The 17,488-nt window shown below is 45.3% G+C and overlaps 1 protein-coding gene across 3 annotated transcripts; it reads left to right on the top strand.

Moving 5' to 3' along the window:
• Positions 1 to 7,081: 7,081 nt before the first annotated feature.
• Positions 7,082 to 17,242, top strand: LOC144125062 (uncharacterized). 3 transcript variants are annotated; one of them, XM_077658122.1, is made up of 4 exons: positions 7,082 to 7,321; positions 11,133 to 11,261; positions 12,756 to 12,977; positions 14,912 to 17,242. In XM_077658122.1, the coding sequence occupies exons 2-4, from the start codon at positions 11,149 to 11,151 to the stop codon at positions 15,480 to 15,482; spliced, it is 906 nt and encodes a 301-aa protein (XP_077514248.1). In that variant the 5' UTR covers positions 7,082 to 7,321; positions 11,133 to 11,148; the 3' UTR covers positions 15,483 to 17,242. The 3 variants fall into 3 exon arrangements, with proteins under 3 accessions (XP_077514248.1, XP_077514246.1, XP_077514247.1); XM_077658120.1 differs by having other exon boundaries at positions 7,118 to 7,203; XM_077658121.1 differs by lacking the exon at positions 7,082 to 7,321 and adding an exon at positions 9,835 to 9,884.
• The last annotated feature ends 246 nt before the right edge of the window (positions 17,243 to 17,488 follow it).

The following is a 17,488-nucleotide window of genomic DNA, read 5'->3' as shown; positions in this document are numbered from 1 at the left end:
AAAGGAGTTTCAAATTCTCCCTCATTGGTTTCTGGGGGCCGTCTGTTTAGGTTCAGTGTCGAGTGAAGAACTGTCTGCGATGAGCGGCGACGCAGCGACGGGAGTTTCCTGCTCGTCGATGACTAAGGAGTGTGTGTTCTCAACGAGACAAGGCAGGTTTATATCACGAAACGCACCTGGCGCGTCGCAAATGACCCACATAGAGGTCAAGCGGGTGGCAATTTTCACTGCCGGGACAATGGCCAGAATTTTCCCGAAGTTCCGTAGCGCTTCGGATACGAGATTGCACGAGACCTGCTGTAGCTTCCCGCGCACGTCATTCTTTATTTTGCTTCCGGACCGTACACAGAGCCGAGTTGACCGATGACATTTTGAGCATTTCGGAGATGGGCAAATCGAAGAAACCATTTATGTCGGTATAAGCCGCAAGGCAGACATTTGTCGGCCCATAACATAGGCAACAGACACAATACATGGCTCAGCCACTGTGCGCTGTGTAAGACAGCAATCCCGAACTCGCACTTCGTAGTTGTTTTCTCCCTGCTTTAATGTCAGTCTTTTTGCAGCGCAGCTGTTAAATGCCGGTTCCTGGGCTGAGTGGCGTCAGTTGATTTAGCGTAAGAGGCGAAGGAAGAGTGGGGAGGAGGGGAAATGAAAGAGGAGGAGTGAGATGGACACGAGAGTGTGTGGCCCCGATTGGACAGTAAAAACTCATGGGGTTCCGACATAACACATACAGCAGCTTCCGGCGATAAATACATATATGCACACATACATACATGCACGCATGCATACATACATACGTTCGTACATACATACATACATACATACATACATACATACATACATACATACATACATACATACATACATACATACATACATACATACATACATACATACACGCATGCATACATACATACGTTCGTACATACATACATACATACATACATACATACATACATACATACATACATACATACATGCATGCATGCATGCATGCATGCATACATACATACATACATACATACATACATACATACATACATACATACATACATACATACATACATACATACATACATACATACATACATACATACATACATACATACATACATACATACATACATACATACATACATACATACATACATACATACATACGTACATACATACGTACATACATACGTACATACGTACATACGTACATACGTACGTACATACATACATACATACATACATACATACATACATACATACATACATACATACATACATACATACATACATACATACATACATACATACATACATACATACATACATGAACTTTATTGACCTATGTGGGCAGTAGTTTGTGCCCACATAAGCGCGACTACTTGCACGCGGGACAACAATGCACGGTCAATACAAATAAACAACCAATAAGTAACGACCATCTTTAGTCCATAAACAGAACTCTGCAAATCGAAAATAGTGAGTATAATTCCTATTCTTGAACCAATCAATAACCAAATTAATAAATATACAAACAAAAGAAAGAGTAACTGTAGTCGGTTAAAAGAAGAAAACGTGGTAAATACAGCATGCAGGTCACAAGGAAAGGCATTAAATTTATTCAAGGCGATTCATAAACCAAGCTCTGTGTGCAGACTTTTCAGCCTTGTTAGTATTAAAAACGCAGAACTTCTTTGGGCCGTTGGTTAAAATAAGAAACAAACTGATTTTTCCTATAATAAAGCTCATATATTCTGCTACACTGGCACGGTTACGGCGTGACCGCGCCGAACCAAGATAGTAAATACGAAGATCAACGTTGACTGCGCACTTTGGTGCACAGCAGTTGATTTTGTCAGGTCTTTCGATCTACAAAACGGGCAGTGCCGAAAACACATGGCCAACACTACAAAAGCGCGTTGACACGAATACCAAGAGGGCTGGCCGCGTGAACTGCACAAACCCAACTTCACGTGGTGCATTTGATCCTTAGCGCTAACGCCGGTGCTTTTGGCGCATTCTGTGGGCTGAGTGGCGATCATCACTGAAGCCTTGAAGATGCGGAGGAGGGGAGAGGATGAAAGGTGTGTGGCTCCGATTGGACAGTTGGCCCCCCCGCAAGTGGCGTTCACGGGTGCTGACTTGGGCAAGTTCAGCTTTTGTACGTTTGATTGCAATCGGCGAGTGAACACAGCATACCACATCTTCCGACGAGCATTATCCCTACGGGGTGCGCGATTATTCGAATATTCTGCTATTTGATGCGCTGAGCGAATCAGACAGTGCATATTCAAAATTATTCGAAACAAATTGTAAACGATATAAAGTTTTCGAATAATTGACACGAAGGTTGCCTCGGGCACGCCGCAGCTTTATTCGAGAGCTATTCCAAAAGCAGGGCCTGCTTGTTAAACGCCGCCGCGCGGTCCAATCATGTGTCGGCGTTTATGAGGCTCAGAAGTATGGCCTCCAAGACTGATGACGGGACAGGGTTCTACCAGGTTGTGCAAACATAGCATTCATGCTAAATACCTGAGGTCATGGCTCATAACTCTTGTTTCTTCATAAACTGAGATGTGGCACTAGTGTTCTCGTCGTCGTTGTCACTAAAGCGAAAAACAATTTTTCGATACGTAGGGCATGACGGTCACAGAGTTAATATATTGACTTCGGGCTACATATGAGGAGCACTGTTGAGTCTTTCGACAGCCAACATTTAACTCCACGTGTTATAGCGCCGCCACTAGCGCTTCGCTGTTTCGCGTGAATATTCTTTTTATACGAACATTCGGTCATTCGCGCAAGTAGCCAAGAATCATATTATTATTCGAATCGTATTCGATTAAGTTCTTTCATTATTCGATTCGTATTCGATTCAGTTTTTACCTGTACAGTATTCGATTCGGCACCGACGCTACAACTTCTTTGCATTTGATTCGGTTTCGTAAAAGTACTGTTCGCAGACTCAAAAATATGCCCGCTCAGCTGCGCTCTCCAATCGATTACCGATTATCGATAATCGTAAGCTTTGTCAATTTCTTGTAGTTTCCGCAAATCTGTCGAATTTATTATCATGTTGCACGTACCTGGAACGATGGGAACTCGTGCACAGTCGTCCACACACTGGAAAATTGATTTCGAGAAGCAGGTGAATCCATTAAGTACGTAAGTACGGAGCACTATAAGGACCATCTTCAAAGCGGTGTACAATGGTATGTTTATACATGCCAGTACAAAAAAAAATGAAAATTTTCGCTGTCATCGAGCGCACCGTGAAATCTGCCATGAAACCTGCTCTTTAGCAGCACAACACTGAAGTGCACCTACCATTTTCCAGATGCCTGCTCAGCCCACAAAAAAAAAGTTGGTTTTGCATGTATCCCAGGATCTGGAGACCATTAACACGATGTATACTCTTTGGACAGAGGGTGTCCTGTACTTTGACAATGCTATAGAATGCAAAGAGTCGTGTCAATGCCAGGAAATTTCTCTCTCATAAATGTAAAAACAAGACCGCTGTAGTTTACCAAGAAGCACTAAAATTTTAGCCTATATCCCCGTAAGCAAGTGCAGAACGTTTATGCAGCGCAAATGAAGAGTATGGTCTTAATGCTCAGGTTCCTGGGAACAGCTTGGTTTTTTCTTGTAGTAACCTTACTGTAGATTGACGCAGCCCTCTTAATGCAAGTGAACGAGCACGCTTAGATGGATACGTATACCGCGAAATTAGGGTGAGGTAAATGGACGTGTTGCAAACTCACTAATGCCTTCCTGAACTCCGCAGTCCCCCTCTCGCAGTAACAGCAGATATTTCACGATTGCCTCGAGATCTAACCATGAAAGCTGTAAGCTGCAGCTTTTAAGCGGTCGCTTTATCAAATTTTGCTTACTAGATACAGCAGCTCAGAGAAGAACCTTTTTTTTTTCTTTTCGGCATAAATCAATCTGTGAAACAGGTCAGCGTTAAAAAAGACGAACACAAGGCGAGAGAACGACGACACGACACAGACGAGCGCTTCTAACAACTGCTTAACCTATTAGCCCAGCACCAAGTCTTACTAAATCAATCTGTAAACAGTAAATATGTTCTGAACTTATGTTTAAAATGTAGGCCAATGTAGAATTGACCCGCAGCTGTTAGCAAATGAAACACCGTATTTCATAGCCCAAAGAGAGAACATGACCACGCTGATATATGAAATAGGATTAACAAATTCGGCTTCTGTTGGCTTCTGCTAAATTGATTTACCTGCCACACCGTCCTTTAATATCTCTCGCTTCTAGTTGGACGACTGCAATCTGTGGATCATCTTACAGCTCAATTTCCGCATCGGTTTGAGCTGAAAAATGTTAGTTTTCCCCATTTGGATATGCGAACCCGTACTGCAACATCTGCGCCTGTAAATTTCTCTGGACGAGTTCTGGAAACGCAGCAGGCGGTATGTGAATTTCCAATGAGGCAGTCATTGCAGGTTTTAAAAAAAATTTAGTTCTTAATGTTGACCTATACTACATCGGTTTCACGTTCGGAAACATTCGCTAAAATGGATCTGGTGGCTTGCCATCGCCGGTTTATTGCGGTACAATCTTCTCTCTTCTTTCTCTCCTCTCCTGTCAGTGACGCGTTGCTCCCCCTTCAGTGTTGGGAGCAGGTATTCGTTTCTTTGTGTCTGTATTTTATGTTTCCGAACAGCATAATAGCATAGTTTAAGCAGTTCGTGCATAATGCGGGTTAGCATTTGCTCGGTCAATCCACGCTGAACGAGGCGAGCAAGTAGGTAGAGTCTTTGTATATATTTCTTTACGATTACTCTTTAAAACCACTTATTCGCTGCTGCAGGCATCACAGAACATTGTTTAAAGTTGCTCCCGCTGAGAATTATTCACGACCTAAAAGCATACGAAGTCGCCACACAACGGTCAGCGACTACGAGCATGCACCGACAGCACGGAGCAAAACAGCGATATTGCAACTAAAAGAAAAATTCACCTACGGCCGAGATAGAATATCTGGCTGGGATTTACCGGCGATAAAGGCAGGAATGCCTGTTGAAAGCAGCACGAAAGAAAAGTCGCAAAACAGTAAAGAACGATCGTTATTATCTCGGTGTCGGGTTTTTTTCGCTTCTGATAAGGCCAACCAACAATGTGCTGCTACCAGAGATAGCCAAGGTGGAAAGTCGACGTTTGGTCGTGGCGTATATGCGTACGTATTGCATGCGAGCTCGGGTCATTATTTTTTAGGACAAAACGATGTTCGAGCTCATGCCTCAACGAATGTGACACCTATTTGCAAGCACACGTCATTTCGTGCGTGTAACGCAAATGTACAGGCATTTCTTTATTCGCGATTGCAGTGAGCCATCCAAATCTGTCCAGTCCATCGTACGCTATAGGTGCCATGTGCTCGACATACGGGAAGAGCACGGCTGCGCTAGACGCTTTTATTATACCGGAAACGTTTTAGCAGAGACGTATACCGATTTACCGGACACCTCCAGCCTAAGCGGGGATATGGGTGGGGCCAGGCCAAACCACTGCGCGTGCGCAGAAGGCATCCGGTAAACCGGTATACATCTCCGCTATAACGTCTCCGGTATGATAAAGCGTCTACGGTCTGGAAACGTAGCCATGCAAATGTGAACGTCTGTGACGCGTACACAGTGCCAAGCACGTGTGTATCGCCTTCAACACGTGATGCTCATTCCGGTATATCACTCGCTACCCCCGCTGCAATTACTGAGTCACTGCTTGCTTGTTTTCTTTTCTAACACCGCACTTTACAATTTCGCTGACATTCCTCCGCAGTTTTTAATTTTCGGGAGAAGATCTAAGGGTGACCGCGCTATTGTTATACAACAGTTCCTCTCGATTTCCTTGCTGCAGAGAGAGAGAGAGAGCGAGCGCCGCTCCCTCACACTTATTTATTGCTTCGCTACCGCATAACGAGGCACGCTTAAATGCTGGACGCTAGCAGAAAACCGATACCTCATCACTATTCTTCAAGTCAACATCCTGTTAAACCTTGTGCCGAATGTGTATTGCGCCTTGAAAGACCAGATTTATCTGGCAAAATTGAAATGACCAAGGGTCCTCTCTTCTTCGCTCCAGTTGACGACGACTTCCAGCCGCCATTGTGTCCCCTGTTCCCTTTCGTTCTGTAAACAGTTCCTTATGACAGTTGCTGTGCCATGATGAAATTCGTGGCTAGTAGCTGTGAACAACCGGGAAACCACACGAGCGTTCTATAGGTCACGTGTTTCTTTCTTAATAGTTCTACTTGTAGGAGAAGGCAAGAGCAGAGTGTGGCGTCTGTTTCAGCCGGAAGGGGAGAATATCAAGTCATGATTCAATCTCTGGCACGTTTTTTTTTTCTTTACGGAGAAGCCCAAGGTAGTGTCTTGTACGGGGGTCTTGGGCCGCTCCTTGGATATGTGCCTAACTCTGACACTACTGCCTACCTACCGTTGCCTGCCTTGCATTGTTCTTGCCACACGAAGGTCCTCTTATATCCGCCACATGGGCGTCAACAGCTGCTCTTTGCACAGCTTTATCTAGCAGCCAATTACATTAGCCCATTGTGCGCACCTTGCGCTTTATCACTCAATGTCGTTCCTGCAAGAAGGCTTGCCAATTCGTTTTGTTTCGAAAGTAGCCTCGGTGTTAGTTGCAACGTGCTGTATTTAGCAACACTGTACGGTCAAGGCAACACCGGCTGCCAAAACTGGTCAAACTGGCAAAATGAAGAGTTGAAAGCAAAGCAGAACAGGTTTATTTTCTTCGCTATTTTAGCATTTAGTCAAAACACGAGCCGCTAATTTTCCGGCGCCATGTTTTCGGGAACTTTTTCATTCTTCCTTTTATGCTCGTCACTCTTTAGTACTAGGTATTTGATCACAGTTGTGTACAGTGACTTGTAGATAACATCTGATTCTGTTGGCCATGCTTGTCAAGTAGCTACTTGCCTTTTTATCTCTCTATGGCCATCGATATCGGGGCATGTGGCTGCACTTCTCTTTTGGGGGGGGGGGGGGGGGGGCATTATCTATTCAGCTTATTCAATGATGTGGCGAGAGTCCCACCGCGCTGCTGCTGTATTGATAACGGCCGTGAACGTGCTGTAGGCAAGAAGATGGCTTGCATGATGCCTCCCGAACCTCTGTGCACAAGCAGGCGGTCCGGTCCCGTTTATCGTAAAAGGAAGTAAGCGGCAATTTTAACAACCTCTCAAGCTTCTCAAGCAAGAGTGTACATGAGTGAAAGATAAGATCTGATCTTAAAGATAAGCTTCCAGAGTCCTACTCTGTGCATCGAAACTGCGGTGAGTGCAAATTCGTTCACGTGTAAACATGACGTACTTGCTCAACCTCTGAACTACAGCAAGCTTATGTTTCTTCCGTTGTGTTCAATGCCTGCTGAAAATTGCTTTGTTCCGTTTAAAGCGGCAATGGTATACTGCGTGGGCTATTTCCATTTGGTTGAACACCAGAAGTGCAGGAAATACATGATTGCAAACAGACCGCCGCCCCCCCCCCCCCCCCCTACTTGTGGCCTTTAAATCCGCCCCGAATAATACTCCTTGTATTCATCTGCGATTGAGAATTGACGGCGATATTGATGTCCTCGCTATAGGGCTGTTTCAAGGTTGAAGAGCAGAAATCAGGCACACAGAATAGGCCCAATAACAAATTTAATTCGGTTCAGGATGCTGCCGCTCAGTGGACGTCTCGAGGTGGCGTCTGGACGCGACTGCGGTGATCTGGTGCTTGGAGGTGACCTTGGCTGTGGCGGCAAATATGATGATGGTCGACAAGGAGGGGCTAGCCTTCTTCGGTGGAGCACAGAAATCCCACCTGATCTCACTCGGCGTGTAGTCGCCTCTGGGAGTGATTTTTGTGGATTCTGGAGTTTAAAATGTCCCGAAGCGACTCATACTATGAGGGACACCATAGTGGAAGGCTCCTGATTAATTTAGACGACCTGATGCTTTTTAACGTGCGCTAATATTGTAAAGCACATGGGAGTTTTTGTATTTCCCCTTCATCAAAATACGACCGCCGTGACCGGGATCGAACCTGTGACCTTTGGTTCAGCAGCCGAATCTCAAGAGCCACTGAACCACCGCGGTGGGTGTCTCGGGAGGTGAAGCTGAGTGGACCGCCCCCAAACCCAAAGAAATGCACCACCTCAAGCAGAGAGGAGAGCGTTGCTGAAGGCTTCTAGCACTGGACCTCCCGAAAAACTCGTAAACGTCCTCCAGCCCACTTTAATCTATTGCTTTTGAGCTAGACTAGCACAATTTTTTTAGGCTTTCGTTCTTGACAGCATGCATAAGGAATAAGAAGCAGATCGTGATAAAATTCCATTATGACCACGCCGGTAAATATGTTTCATGCTGTATCAAGAATATCAATTTATGGATGGTGGTTGCTCTTGCTGTGCATATACGTAGAGCGGAAGCTTTGCTGCGATGGCAAACTTTCTAAGTGGTAAAGTTGAATGGCGCAAGGGAACAAACACTTTATGATGAACTAACTAGCCCAACAGAAAGTATTTCTACGTTGATAACATTCAAGGAGACTGCCTGTCACACTCCTGCCGAACCATGTCTCCATAAATTTGCAAAAATAAAATAGTCACAAAGTGTAACGAATACACTCGTCAAAACTGTAACGTGGGGGCATATCAGCTAACAAAGGATTTAGTTAAATGCGCTTGCCTTCTTGCTAATCTCGATTTCTAACAACTGCGTACCCTAGGAAAGCTCACACTAAATGTATATCAAGTCATTTCTTTCGCCTGTTTCAATGTCGTTTTATTTTTCATATTTTGATCTATTAGCCTCGATCGTTCTGCGAGATTGGCATTGCTGATTTCATAAATTACATAAATGTACTCAGCATTTATGTGCCCCGTAATTTAATAAATCATTTATGTAGTAATCATGCCCATCTGTCCTATATCTCCTATTCATATGTTACCGCTCTACAGGCACGTAGCCAGAAATTTTTTAGGGAAGAGCTTGGGAGACCGAGGGGGGGGGGGGGGGGGGCGGGGTATTGGTACGTTGCGATGCATGCTCAACTAGAAAAACTGGGGGAGGGGGGGGGGGGGGGGGCTCTCCCTTGGATAGGTGCCAGCCGCTTTAGATAAAATCTATAGAAGGGCATCAGGCTTGTGTCCTTGTGTGATGATGACATCAGGCAAACCGCGGTGAATAGTGCAGCTACGCACTTTGATCACTGGCCTCGAGTCCCGGAGACACGTACCTGCAATACCTGATTAACTTAAAAGCTTTTTATGCGTTGGAGTTAACTTTGCTGGTCTGCAGACACTACGACTCAGCGGGCTAATGGCTTTTTATATGCCAAAACATGCCTCTAAACTGACTGTGCGGAAAAAAACATGCTGTACCATAGAACACGAATGATATGGGAAGCAGCACCGTAGGTCATGAACCAATGCGAATTTGTACCCCTCTTGTGACGCCACGCAAATTGCCAAAAAAATTGATTTGTCATATTAAATAATTTTTATTAGATCAGATGACCACCAAGTAGGTGACCCCTAGCTTGCTTTGTGAGGACGTAGTAGCAGTTGTTCACGCGTACAGCGAGTAGCAAGCGTGATCTTTGTCTCTCAGGACTCCAAAGTGATTAAGTTATTTGTTTTAGGTTAGCTTATCGCACAACTTCGACACTGCTGATAGAAACGCATGCACTTCAGCATTGTTATTCGCGGGTGGCTTTGAGAGAAAGCGCAGAAACTCTATGCTGGATAAGCCGACTGCCGTTGATACGTGTTCTAGTTTGCACACAAGTGGCACTCCAAAGATGAGCTCAGGCGCGTATGACCAGCGAAAAGTTACAGAGTGCGGAAGAACGGTGAGTCACTTGTTTAATAGTATGTGCTCTATATGGACACGTTTTTGTTTGTGTCCCTTATTGGAGATACCGCATAACATGAGAGGAAATACTTCGCTCAGTGGTTATCTATTGCAGCAATTAGTAATGCTACATTTGGATCCAGCAGTCAGTATTTTTAATCTGGGGACAATGCTGGATCCTGCGCAAGATTGCGATAGTGCGGGCACAGCGTGATGGTGTAGGCCAAGCAAAGTGCTCTCAAACACGCCTTGTCGAGTTTTTGTTGCGTCATAATAATTATAATCGTTGGCCAGCACCACCTGGCACTTGTCTTGTCGACGCGTTTTCGCGACAAGCCATCGCTGGTCGTCCTCCAAGGAATAAATGAGGTGTTTGCTGTCTCCTTAAAGTACTCTTTCCAAAAACAATCTCTTCACGATTCTTAAAACTGTTCTACAAATATAAGCATGCCCTGTGCGGATGGTGCAGCGCACCTCTAAGCGTCTCTGGGCAAGTCCACGGTACGACCTTGGTGTAACTGCGTGATATACGATCTACATGGTGCTTCACCTAAGACTTTACATGATTTTTAAAAATGGGCTCTTTGATTCAGAAGAGCGCTTTTTTCGGCTTAGCATTGTGAGCGGTATAGCACATCAGAGTATAGCTAAAACTTGCTAAATAGCAGGTCGCCTAATATTGAATAGTTAACTTTTAAGCATTACTGTTAGGCTCTTTATTATTGAGAGACGTGTAGCTCACCGTAAGCATTATCCATATCAGTTTTCAGAATTCCGAACGCGAGGTTACCCTTGGCGCTGTGTCCCAAAAAATTTTAGCTATTCCGACGAGTTAGGTGCACTGGAGGTGTTGCTTTGCCTGCAAGCTTCTTGAAAGCGCGTGGACCACAGCGCCGAAAGTAACAGTGTTTTCAAAATTCCAAAAACTGATATATATATAACTTACGGTGAGCTACACCTCTCTAAATAAGAAAAGAGCCTAACAGTAATGGTTAAAAAGTTAACTATTGAATATTAGTTCACCAGCCTGCTAGTTAGCACGTCATCAGTAGTCTGGTGTACTACACCGCTAACAATGCTATGACAAAATAAGTTCTCTTCTAACTCAAAGAGCCAATCTTTAAAAATAGTGGAAGTTCCTAGGCGAAACACCCTGCATAATGAAACTAACCTCAGTCACTCTTGTGTTCTGCGAACTACCTTCACCGCGGCTTCGGTTACCGCAAGCTTACAATGTCTGTTGCAGTACTGCAGGTGCTGTCATGGACACCACGTCGACGGTGCGAGCACTGCTTTTGCTGGGAGGCAACCTGATAGCTGGACCGTTTGTCTACTGGGTTCACATCCGGGCAGACGTGCGGCGAAACTCTCCGAAGTAAGTAATTTTAACCAGCTCCTAGTTACTAGCGTCACTCGTCTTGAGAAGATGGTTTATGGCTTATTGGGGTTTAACGTCCTAAACGACTCAGGCTATGAGGAACACCGTAGTGAAGTGCGCCGGAAATTTTGACCACCTGGGGTTATTTAATGTGCACTGACGTCGCACAGTGCACGGGCCCCAAGCATCTCGCCTCGATCGAAATGCGACCGCCGCGGCCGGGATCGAATCCGCGTCTTTCGGGTCAGCAGCCGAGCGCCATAACGACTGAGCCACCGAGGCGGCTACATCTTGAGAAAAAATTTTATATTGTTCGTAGGGGACAACTAGTCTATCAAAATCCTGTAAGCCTTTCTTTGATAAAAGTCTTGTGATAGGAAAAAGTAGAGAAAGGTTAACGCGCGAAATCATTGAAGCCGAAAAGATAAATAGGTCAGGATGCTCGTGTGTTAGCACACCTTCCATTCTCCTCTCAGATAAAGAGCTCGTTTTTCTAAGAAATCGATACTGTTCGCACGTGTGATTACTGTTTTCTGGTGTATAAATGTGATGCTTCAGGAGAATAAAATTTGTTGGAAGTTAGCGCTCGTGGTGTTCGTCTCTCGTCTCTTGTGTCCTCGTCTTTTGCTGCGCTACACAGTGTATTGGAACTATGTACCAACAAGCCCAAAAAGCCACGCTAGTGTGGACCTAATTAGAACGAGGCCGAAAAATATTGTGAAGACAGAGAAACAAAGTTGCAGCTCTTACAACCCACAGTATTTTTCTATTCTAAGGACTTAAGTTTTTCAAGCAGCTGAAGCAGATACGCAGCCTCTGTTTACTTAATTTCGCTCAATGCTTTTATTCGCGTAGGTGCCAATAGGTAGGGGATCACATTTGAGACTTAAATTAACTTTTTCTCATGCACTGGAATTTTCCTTAGGCCGAGAGCTAGGAACATCATGCGTCCAGGGTACATCTATAGTAGACGAAGGCTTCGCATTCATTCTCGGGGAGAATATAACCATTTATTTCAAGGAAAATAAAGAGTTCCTTTTCGGATTGTTCGCTCCTATGCGTACAATCGGCCACAAAACTTTACGGCATGCGAGTGTGAAGGAAAAATTTTATTTCGACACAGTCAAGCATGCCAATCGCCTTAAATGTCTGAAAGTGTGCATATGAACGTGCATGCTTCATCAAGCTATAGTAACATTAGCTAGCGGCTGGGTCGCGAGGCAGTGCTGCAAAATATTTTTTTTCTCAGCACACGCATCCCGCAAACTTTTGTGGCCTATGGTAAGTGGCACCCAAGGCTCCCATCATCTTTGGAACAGGGTGGGCCACTGTAAAGATTATTACACCTGACGCAGCTGGTGCTCTGTACCGCATTCTTCACTAGTGAAATTTCGCAACTTTCGGGTTGTCGGGCGCCCATGTGCACAGCACACCTGATAACTTGTCCGATGCCATGCCAACTGTGTCACTGGCATTCCTTCTGCATTGCAGGTACCACCGCGTCGCTCTACTGTTCAGCGGAGGCATCTTGTTCGGTGTGTCGTTCGTCAGCATGCTGTACACGGGCTCCCGGACCTTGAGCCAGGTCGCGTCGTATGAAGTGCCGGCAGCAGAAATAGCGGTGTGCATAGGATTCGGAGTCGGCCTGTGCCTCCAGCAGCTAGGCCTCGTCATGGCCGACTGGGCCGCACACAGGGGATCGACACGGCGCCCGTGAGTGGGAGAATGTGGAAACGTTACTGTGGCGAAAATCGCACTCAGTCTGTTTCTTGGGAATGCAGTGACGATGACATGCCTTTGCAGGGAAACTGAAAAGTAGTTGTTTCTGCTACATGTACGACTGTCAGACGTTGCGTAGCGATTTATAGCCTGTTATCATGGCCTTTTAGTGAGGTGAAACGGGCCGGTGTGTACGGTGCCGATTACATGACAAGGAACGATCGCACTGTCTGTTGCAGGTTAGCGTAGAATGAAGGAAACGTCTAACATATGGCACAGTTTAATGATTGCCAAAGGCTCCTGAAGCATGCACGCACATATAATACAACATAGATCATCAGCTATAAAGTCGGGCTATGGTGCCAAGCAGGATAGCCACGGACAGCAATACTCGGAGCCTGCCATCACCTATGCACTTCGCCCACCGGAAAAGTTGCGTACAGACGCATGCGGCTCACTTTTATGTCTTACAAGCATGTACCCCGTAGCTAGCCACCTTGTGCACTCAATCTGGCCATGTCAAAACCTTAGTAACAAGGTAACCATGTGGACTAGTTGGTGTATTTCAGGCATAATTTCACCAGCGAAAGTACGAGACACCAGGAGAAAAACACAGGACAGCGCTGGACAGCCACCGTTGTCCTGTGTTCTTCTCCTGATGCCTCGTACTTTCGCTGGTGAAATTATGCCAGAACCTTAGCATGCAGCAAGGAGCATCTGATTCTACGCACGAACCACCTAGCTTCTGTGACGCAACAAGCATGCGCTGGGGTTCAATTTTCATGTTTTAGGCTGTTGCATTAATGTATATTCGGGTATTGTGCTGATTTTGTATTGACTGAAGGACTGTCATTTTCGTAATCCAACTGCATTTTCCAGGGATGTGGACGTGTATATCTCATGCGTTACCTATTCACACGCGTGTGATACTTGGATGCACAATGAGGTCTGTCAGTTTTAGATATAAAATGTCCCACCCAATATTAGTCACCGTTATTATTCTATGTTATTCTATGTCTCGACGTAAAAACGATGTAACGAAAACGACATCCCACTGGTGGCATGTTGTTTTTATTCTAATTTCTAATCAATTATCTTTCAGGTAAGCAGTGATTACACTACAAATTGTGCATTGATCAACAACACAAATAAAAAATGGCAGTGGCTTAGCTTGGCTAACCCTGGAATTCAGCGAAAAGCACGGACGCTTGCTAAGCGTCTGAGGCTCGTCCGTTCTATATATACCCACAGGACCCCGTGGCTATGACGTGGTATCATATGGTCTTACAACACTCCCATCGGATGTCATCACGTGACTTCACATCCCCCATCGGATGTTCTTAAGGTCAAAGGTCAACCCAAAGGTCACTCAATGTCAAAGCACATATGTCAGAGGTCAACTCAAGGTCAAAGGTCAACTAAAGATCATTGTTCAACGTGGCTGGGCTGACGGTCGTTCAAGGTCATTCTCCGGCCAACGCGTCGACTGCTTTACCTAGCGTAGTGAAGCTTTTCGATTCAAAACCATTCCCTAATGCTTTCCTTGATTTCTGTGACTGGTGGCTTCTTTCATATCTACTATATGTCATAACAAGCCCCTCATTTATCTAAGATACCCTTTTCTGCTCAACAACGTGCATGGGAAATGTATCGAAACTTGACTTGCTCATATTTGTCACAAGTTTTATTTCTTCGGTACACTTACCAGAAGGCGCGAGATTGTGAAATTGAAACAAAATTTTAAGCTAGTTACAAACACTAAGCCTGCAGACTTCATCAAATTATAACGAGTCTCATATCTGTAGACAGTTATGCTTTTCGTAGCCTCTGCATCTAAGAACGTGTCAGTACCGTAGTGAAACTGAGAGAAAAGCTCGACATACCCACTTATGCTTCGCTGTGGTGCTCAACAGATTATTTCTGTGCAGGTCGCGTACGGAGAGCACTATGCTGTCGTCCTACTCAGAAAGTGTCGACTACGGTGCCACCGAATCCAGTCGTGCGCATTCAGACCTGCACCCAAGGGACAAGCCACTCCCGCCTGTAGACGTCTGGGTCTCCCTGACAGCTGTCGGCTTCCTCAGCGCCTACTACGTACTGCACTGTTTCACGCTTGGGCAAATTCCCGATCACCTGTCAGCAGTGGCCAGCAACGGTTTCAAGGCCGCCATAGGGAACACGGTCATGGTCTCCGTCGCCCTCGCAGTAGTGTTGTACTCATCGGGGTCTCGGCCAACTGTTCTCCTGGTCGGGTCTTTCCTCTTCACTGTGCTACCTGCGGTGGCCTTCGTCATCGGCGCTGAGACTCAGCGGAAGGTATCCAAATTCTACGAGGGCATCACTGACACATTCTCCTGCGGCGTCCTCTTGTGCGCGAGTGCGCTTGGCATCCTCTGCCCCTACAGTCGATCAGCCTCCAGCTGCTGCTCGTTTCCGCCTGCTGCGGCTGGAGTAGTATGCACGATCCTCCTAGGCTTTGGCCTTCCCGAAGTGTGGTGACCTGTGTGCAGTGCGCGTTGATGCTGGGACACTCGCTTGACGCCTAAACTGCGCAGACACTGCAAAAGCCAGTCGGACCATGGGTTTTTACAACTCTATATGTGGCTTGTTGGGCAGGTCGTCTGTGTATTGCGTTCGCTGCGATGTTTTTTTTCAAGACAAGGTGCTATACCACATGAGCATAGGCCGTGCATTCCAAGGGTAGGAGTCAAATGCCCGCTCGCGGTGAGTGCTGTTCCTATGTATGTATACGTTCCTATGTATGTATGTACTCCAGGTTTATATCGCAGCTGAGCCAAAGAATTGTTATCAACGTTAAGGTAAACACGAATAAAAAAAGCCAGGGTAACGAATACTTTTGGCCACAGACTACCTCAGACAGCGATGAAATATTAATTTCAAGAATATTAATACCATCAGTTGTATGTCATTGTAATGTTTTTTTTTAGTTGTTTTGCCCCGGCTGTGTTAAACGGCCGTAGTTGCTCATGTGAAGGAGTGCCAATAAAAATGGGGAAGCGCTTAGAAGAAGAAAAAAGGAACTAAAATCATATTATACAGTGTCTGCGTGTTGGTAGCGTTTGTTCTCAGGCAGGAAAATCGAAAAGTGATTGAGATGAGAGCGTTTAGGGCGTCTTTACGAATACTCTATGCCACTCTACAGACACCCCATACTGTCATCAGGACTGTTACTACTTCACCGAGGCAAAATGATAAGAGATACATCAAATTCTCTCGCCAACTGACTATGCCAAGGCCGGTGACTGGAGAATAAAAGGCGGAAGGGGTGGCAGGGTGCTCTTTTTTCCGCATATCGGAGAAGATAGTTAGGAAAAGTGGTATCACGTGCCGGCAGGTGAGAACAAACAAACTTGAGAACAAACATTGCCCAGTACCACGTACGCGTGTCGTTGGAAAAGGGGCAGGGCGATACTGAGATTAGCTGTGGTGAAGAGCACACCAGCTACCAAAGATGCTTGACTGTTTCTATATGTTGTAACCAGGCTCAGCAGTGTTCATGTACAGTCGATAGCAAAAATCTACGATTTGTGAGTGTGTCGAAAGTAAATTAATTGCTGCGCCGTCAAGCGAGCAAATTGCCTGAAACACCTGCATGTATTAGCGGACAAGCATGCTTCCGACTACGGTATCAATACTAGACGACTGGATTGCGGGATGACACTGCAGTAAATTTGTTCTCTAGCACACGCGTCCAGTAAAATTTTGCTCCACGACGGTACTAAGGAAGCGTGACAGTGCCGCATATGACGCTTGCAGTGGAGCGCGGTCTTCATTTTTCTTATCATTTTTGTAAGTGAGTTCAACGACGAAAAGTGTTCATAGACAACATGCGACAAGTATGCCACGTATTCTATTTACGAGCGACTGTTCACAGTCCCATTGTCGCCATGTAGTTGTTGTGTTCAGTGCTGTTATGTTATGTTACATTAGGTAATTTCGTAACTTATCCTTGTAGCATATAAGCCAAGCATTTAGTCCTCATGATAAAATACTCTGTCATGCCTCCAAATACATATCATTTTTGTTTGGTTGTTTTTCTCGAGAAGTGCTATTTAAACGCCAGCCGTTTCTTCGAGGTGTCCAAATTCGATCCATGACATATTCACATCTCCCTTATTTTACGCTCTGTGGGCCTCTTTTCTTACCGAGTGGGTTATTCGTGCGGCGTACTGTGTGCACGAATGTGCCGACAGATGACCTCGAGTGTTCATGTCAATAAAACAATTCTCGATTCCCGAGCTGCGGAAATGCTTTTTTCCCTTCACTATGGTTTGCTATAGTTATGGAAGATTAATAGCAAAGACAGAAGACGTTTGATAATTTCAGTACATAACCATACACTTCAAACATAACGACAAATGAATACTATGGTATATGCTTAGAATCCCATCATGCGCAAGCGTTTTCTACCATTGTGGCCCGCTCTCGTTTTTCGATATTGCCAAGTGTACACGCGCAGTTCAAAAGCAGCGATGTCAGGCGGG

The sequence above is a fragment of the Amblyomma americanum genome, chromosome 3 (assembly GCF_052857255.1).
Source record: "Amblyomma americanum isolate KBUSLIRL-KWMA chromosome 3, ASM5285725v1, whole genome shotgun sequence".
NCBI classification, from domain to species: domain Eukaryota; kingdom Metazoa; phylum Arthropoda; class Arachnida; order Ixodida; family Ixodidae; genus Amblyomma; species Amblyomma americanum.
Note: the sequence above shows the minus strand (reverse complement) of the source record. Positions and strands in the feature narration are given on the sequence as shown.

Coding starts and splice junctions, on each gene's coding strand:
- LOC144125062 (XM_077658120.1), top strand. CDS start 7,133: ATGGCTTGCATGATGCCTCCCGAACCTCTGTGCACAAGCAGGCGGTCC. Junction 7,204..11,132: donor CCCGTTTATCGTAAAAGGAA/GTAAGCGGCAAT, acceptor TGTCTGTTGCAG/TACTGCAGGTGCTGTCATGG. Junction 12,978..14,911: donor AGGGGATCGACACGGCGCCC/GTGAGTGGGAGA, acceptor ATTTCTGTGCAG/GTCGCGTACGGAGAGCACTA.